The 5,674-nt window shown below is 50.6% G+C and overlaps 1 protein-coding gene across 1 annotated transcript; it reads right to left on the bottom strand.

Moving 5' to 3' along the window:
• Positions 1–2,124: 2,124 nt before the first annotated feature.
• On the bottom strand, positions 2,125–4,268 carry PG986_012779 (FAD-binding domain-containing protein; the record flags this gene model as incomplete). The annotated part of the gene is made up of 4 exons (XM_066849001.1): positions 2,125–3,092; positions 3,174–3,565; positions 3,653–3,699; positions 3,804–4,268. 4 exons carry the CDS (start codon positions 4,266–4,268, stop codon positions 2,125–2,127), a joined length of 1,872 nt encoding a protein of 623 aa, XP_066695697.1.
• Positions 4,269–5,674: the final 1,406 nt, after the last annotated feature.

Below are 5,674 nucleotides of genomic sequence, written 5' to 3' on the forward strand. Positions count from 1 at the left end.
TGTACCAGGTTGGTGGAAAGAGTTGCTTGGTTGACAGTGTTCCGTTCTGGCTTTGTTGGGTTGCGGTGCGGAATGTGTGCGGCAAGTAGCAGTTATTCCGTTATGAGTGTTGATTGTTGGCTTGTTGGAATAAATGCCGGTTGCACTTGGCTCTGAACCTACCAGATATTAGTTGATGCACCGGATGTGTCAAAATATGAGATGTTGAACAATTGAAAGTGGTTTCATGGGACAGAAGGAAGATGTGTTCGGAAGGTGAGAAAATTGTGAAGATGTGTGTGGGGGGAGATGCCTTTTTGGGGAGGGTGCTGGCTAATGTCGTCGATGATCGAAAAGGGCGGAAGTCCTTTTTGGATTGGTTAATGTCGTCGATGACCGAAAAAGGCGTACTTTGCACTGGGCCTACCAAATATTAGTTCATGCACCGAAAGTGTTAAAGTAGGAGATGTTGAACAATTGAAGGTTGAGATGCCTTTTGTTGGTGCTGGCTAATGTCGTCGATGACGGAAAAGGGCGGAAGACCTTTTTGGATTGGTTGATGTCGTCGATGGCCGAAAAGGGCGGATCAGGAAGAAGGTTGAGATGTGTGTATGAAGAAAGATGTGTTCGGAAGGAGGTGAGAAGATTGTGAAGATGTGTGTTGGGGGAGATACCTTTCTCGGAATTACTGGCTGATGTCGTTAATTACCGAAAAGGGCGCGTTGGGAAGATGTGCGAGATTCGTGAAGATGTATATCGGGGGAGAAATGTGAGGGTGTGCATTTATTGATCTAGCTGCACGACAAGATACTTTTCTTTATTATTTTATTATTAACTTTTTATTATTCTTTCTTTATTTGATTTTTCTTTTTGGTGCTTGGTCATGTCGACGATGCCCGAAAGGGGCATATTGGGAAGATGCGAGTTGGAAGATAGATTGAGCAGAGGCAAAGTGGATTCCCGTAAGGGGCAGAGGTTAACGTCAGAAGGAGTGTGTGGTTGGGAGAATGAGGGTCAGAGAATGTTCCTCTCCGAGAGCAATGGAGGCAAGGGCGGAGGGAGGACAATAGCGCGGGTGAGAGAAAAGTAGGTTGGAAGGGAAAGGTGAACATACCGGATGCAAGTTTGTGTTGTAGGACAAACACGGAGACGTACCAACTCACGATAGGCAACGATCAAAACCGTGGTTTGATCACTAGATCAGTCCGTGAACTTGGGAAGCAGCACCTTCACGATGTATGATTGTCAGATCCACATTTTGATCACTTCGTGATGGCCTTGCCGTGGAAACGGGAAGCTACTTGGAGCGCGTGATTGGACGCAGGGCGGGTACGCGGGTCCGCGTTTTGTGTTTATTTCGTGGGCCACGATAGGGGGGGTTGGAGGGTGCGAGGAGTCAACAGGATAGAATGGCCACAGGAGCCATGCAGAGGACGAGCACACGCGCTAAACGTGCAATTTGATCGTTACGCGTTGCTGCGGGACACCAAGAGCGCTCATTGAATCTTAATGGTTGCGGAAAACAACTTCAGCTCGCCGAGAATGGATTCGAAACAAATGTTAAACAGGAAGAGAAGTCGAGTAAATCTTTAATAATTTATGTGAAAAATATGATGACTGGCCTCCCTTTTTGTCTTTGATGGGAGGCAGAAAGAATAGGCATTGGAAACAGCATATAGATAAGCCTGATGTCACGATACATTTCCACCCCCATTATGTGAACAGGATTAATAAATGTGTCCAAATAGTATCTCGATGCTGCTCTTACAGACCCCCTCCTCCTAAACAGGGAGCAATCGCAGAGACGTGTGATAGCAGACTAAATGCGAGGACATATGAAGCTTCATATTTGGTACGCAAGGCACCGTTTCTCATAGATGTAGACATATATCTTCTGACATAGGCAGCATGAAATGAATCACCTCTCTGGTTATCGTTGCTGGCCTTAATAAGTCGATATATAGCCTGCTGGTAAATATTCTGAATAGCTGAGTGCATATATTTTACATTTCCTTGGTCTGGCTCTGCATATGAAATATATCAAAGATGGAGAAAGAATAAATAATAAAAAGGAGAGAGAGGGGGGGGAGGGGAAGGAAGAAGAAAGAGAAAGTAGGACACCCCAGGAACTATCATGCGACCTCCTCATACCAAGGCTCCCAAACTCGTTTGCTCATTCTGCCGAGGAACCCTACAGAGGTGCCCATTCTGCGAAGGCAGAAAATCCTCCGTCTCGACCGCCCAGCCCTCGCTACTGACAGTGTTCGGCGCCCAAAACAGGCCCCAGGGATCATACTTTCGCTTGATGGCCACCAGGCCGGGGTACTTGTCGCCCCAGAACGCCTGCTGCCAGTGCGGCTCCAGCAGGTCCGCCTCGTTGACGTACACGCCCGCGTCCGGCGACGCCGCGCGCCACCGCGCCATCGACTCGTTGAACCGGGCATAGCTGGCGAGGGCTTTGGCTCGGGTCGAGGTGTAGTTCCCTACCCGGTCAAACAGGTCCGCGTGCATGGTGGCCCGGCGCCACGCCGCGCTCACGGCGCTGTCAGGGGCACTACCCGAGCCGTACCCCGCCGCCGCTGATGCTTCCGTCGGCGCGAGGTGGATGCCGTGGAACTGGTTCCCGGCTTCGATGGAGTACCGCAGCGCGGCCACGACGTCGGCGTACATCTCGGGGTCCTCCCAGTCCCGTACCGAAAACAGCCGGCTCGCGAATACCGAGTTCCCCGGGACATCGCCGCGGCCCCTGCTCGCGTCTGCCCAGCGGGTCGACACGATTGGTTGGGGCACGGGAATGGAGATGCCGAGGCGCGCGAGCTCGTTGATGTGCGGTGCGATGAGTGCCGTGATCTCGGCGAGGGACTTGTTGGGGAACTCGTATGTCGTGGTGTAAGAAAAGCGGTTAGTACTGTTGTTGCCCGAGACATAGCTGTAGCCGGTGCCGTGGTAGGGATTCTCGGTCACTCGCTTGCCGAACTGGTTCTCGGCGGCGAAGGCGCGCCAAAACGCTTCTAGCGTCCCGTTGTCTGGGGTGACAAAGGTAATTGTTGCGGAGTTGAAGCTGAGATGGGGGTAGGCTTTAACGACTGCTGAGGTGACGATGCCGTAGGTGCCTAAAATGTAGATACAGACGTAAGCATGTGAGTTATGTCATCAAGTCAGTCTGCTGGGACAAAAAGGTACACATTACTCACCAGGGCCACCACCACGTAGCGCGTAGTATAAGTCCGAGTTGGTCTCCGGATCAGCCGTGACGAATCTGCCATCGGCAGTGACGACTTGGAGCGAAAGGGGTTGGTCTGCACCCAGGCCATACAGGGAGGCGATGGGGGAGTGGCCCCCGCCCGTCATCCATCCACCATAGGCGCCGACGGTGCTATCACTCGGCACCACCAGCGTCATGTTGTGGCGCTCCATGAAGCTGAACATCTCCCACGACTCAAATCCGGACGAGACCCTGGCAGCTATCCCCCTGAAGCCGCCTTGCTCGTACTGGGGTAAAGACTCAAAATCCTTGAGATGGTGAGTCCATACCGAGAGGGACCCAGCGCCAAATGACCTGCCGACAAAGTCGTGGCCCGTGTTCCTATGGGTTATTAGATGGAGTAGGGTTAGAAGAGGAAGTCCCTTTCTTCAAGCTACAGGATTTCCCGGACTTGGTAGTAGCACTCACTTGACAACCAGCCTCAAATTTCTATTCCTGGCAAAGTTGACTGCTATCTGCACATGTTTCACGGTTGTGGCATTAATCTGAGACATAGTCGTTGCTCAGCATTGACATTGAAAGAATGGAGAATGATAAGATAGACACGATTTGAACTTACTACATGGACCGGGAAACCCCCTTGAGTGCAGTTGCCCTGCGTATTGTTCGCCACCAAACAAGTTCGGCCCTCTGCCCAGACGGTGAAACCCGACACTGGATCGTCAATGTAAAAGCGGCTGCTTCTGGCACCTGTAAGAATGTCATTGCAAGAACCCTGGTCATAGTACTGAGAGGTACTGTAGCAAACCGCTCCCGGTGGATGAGACGCCAAGAGTGTACCGTCCAAGGACTCGTTCAGTTTGTTCCATTCCTCCTCCGGCGGCCAGCTCGGTTCGCCGGGAAAGGCCCGGCATCTGCTTTGCAGGTCTTGTATGGGACGAGCGTATTCTACATCGCCGAAGGCAATGGCAGAAAACCCTTCCGTGTCGGCTGGGGCCAGCTGGACTGCCTCAAAAGGGAAGTTGTAGCCCCATGTCTTCTTCCAACCAAGGACACAAACTGCAACCAACAATAAGAACTGCATAACTGCAATGTGGCCAAAGTACATGCAGTTGTCGAAGCGAATACACAAGGTTTACGGTTATGAATTAGCTGCCTCTTTCGGGGCCTGCTGGGCATGCAGGATATTATTATACTTTAAGCTGCTGTGCGAGCGGGGGGTTCGCATTTCCAATAATCCCTCACTATTCTGTTCCCGAGACTGAATCGCAAGTTAATAGGATACTAGAGCAAGAGTTTACGGGGGCTGCAGGCCCACTACTGGAAAACCACATTGTGTGCTACCATCCTAGGTCTGATCCCATTTACATTATAGATTTCTTACACTCCATGGGGTTTTGAATCGCAGTCTCTGTGGTTTAGACGTTGTAATTTGCAAATCAACGGACAAGTCCGGGTATTCTCCTGTATCCCTAAATGCATGTATACAAAGGGAGAAATTCACGACTTATACGAGCTTGGCATGGCTTGTATTCAAAAAGTAACAGGGCTGGTTTAAGGAGAATGATTGGAGATGATCTATAAAAGGCGGAGACGAACGCCCGACAACTAAGTCAGTAACAGAGGGCGAATGTAACCTCGGGGTAGCATTTATGTAAGCCTGCATACATCATACCGGTGGTGCTTTCTGATCACATGGAAAGCCCAACCAGCAAGGAGATGACATATGTGAGAGGTCACCTTCCACAGGAGGCGTCGGTACTCAAAACCATGCGTCACTCAAAGCCATGCGCTCAGAAGATTCAGACTTCCTTCAAGTTCAAGTTCAAAGAGGGGCTTGTAACTTTTGCAGCCTTTAGTCCTCAGGGGACTTCTGGTTCATCCTTTTCCAGGCAACCCAATATCATGATGTGGCGGGGGATGCAAAGGTAATAATCTGCCCCCATATGCTTGCCTCTGGTTGGGTTCGAATACAATATTCCTTGAAGGCGCTGACTTTGACCTATGTGGTCTTCCTTCCTACCCTAGGCCCGTTTGAATATCTATTTTTGGGACTGCATCACGAGGGGAGTACTAGTGATATGGCCTACCATTGGCTTGGGCTTTCTTCCTCACCCTTCTCCAAGGTATCAGCATACGTTGGCTCGGTTTGGCGTTTCTGTCACCTTATTCTGGCCAGTACTGAGTTCGTGGATCACTTAGACAAGCCTGTCATACTTTTCCCTGTCTTGTGTACGGTAAACTGACATGTGGCGTGTTGTGGCCAGTTCACAGTTTCTAGAACATTTTCCTGTGTTTGGTGATGCAGGATTGTTCCGAATGCCATCACGTAATAGTAAGCCGCTTTGAGAGCCAAACATATCTGGCGATGGGTTCATACAGCTTTTTAGTCGTAAGCTTGGGTATGAGGCTGACTTGATCGCCTATGAGTCAATGATCGCTGGGCAGCATCTGACGGGCGGATGTCCGGGCCTGTATCCGCGGCATAAG

This window comes from Apiospora aurea, assembly GCF_038362705.1.
Source record: "Apiospora aurea strain CBS 24483 chromosome Unknown utg000008l_segment0_segment0, whole genome shotgun sequence".
Classification (NCBI taxonomy): Eukaryota; Fungi; Ascomycota; class Sordariomycetes; order Amphisphaeriales; family Apiosporaceae; genus Apiospora; species Apiospora aurea.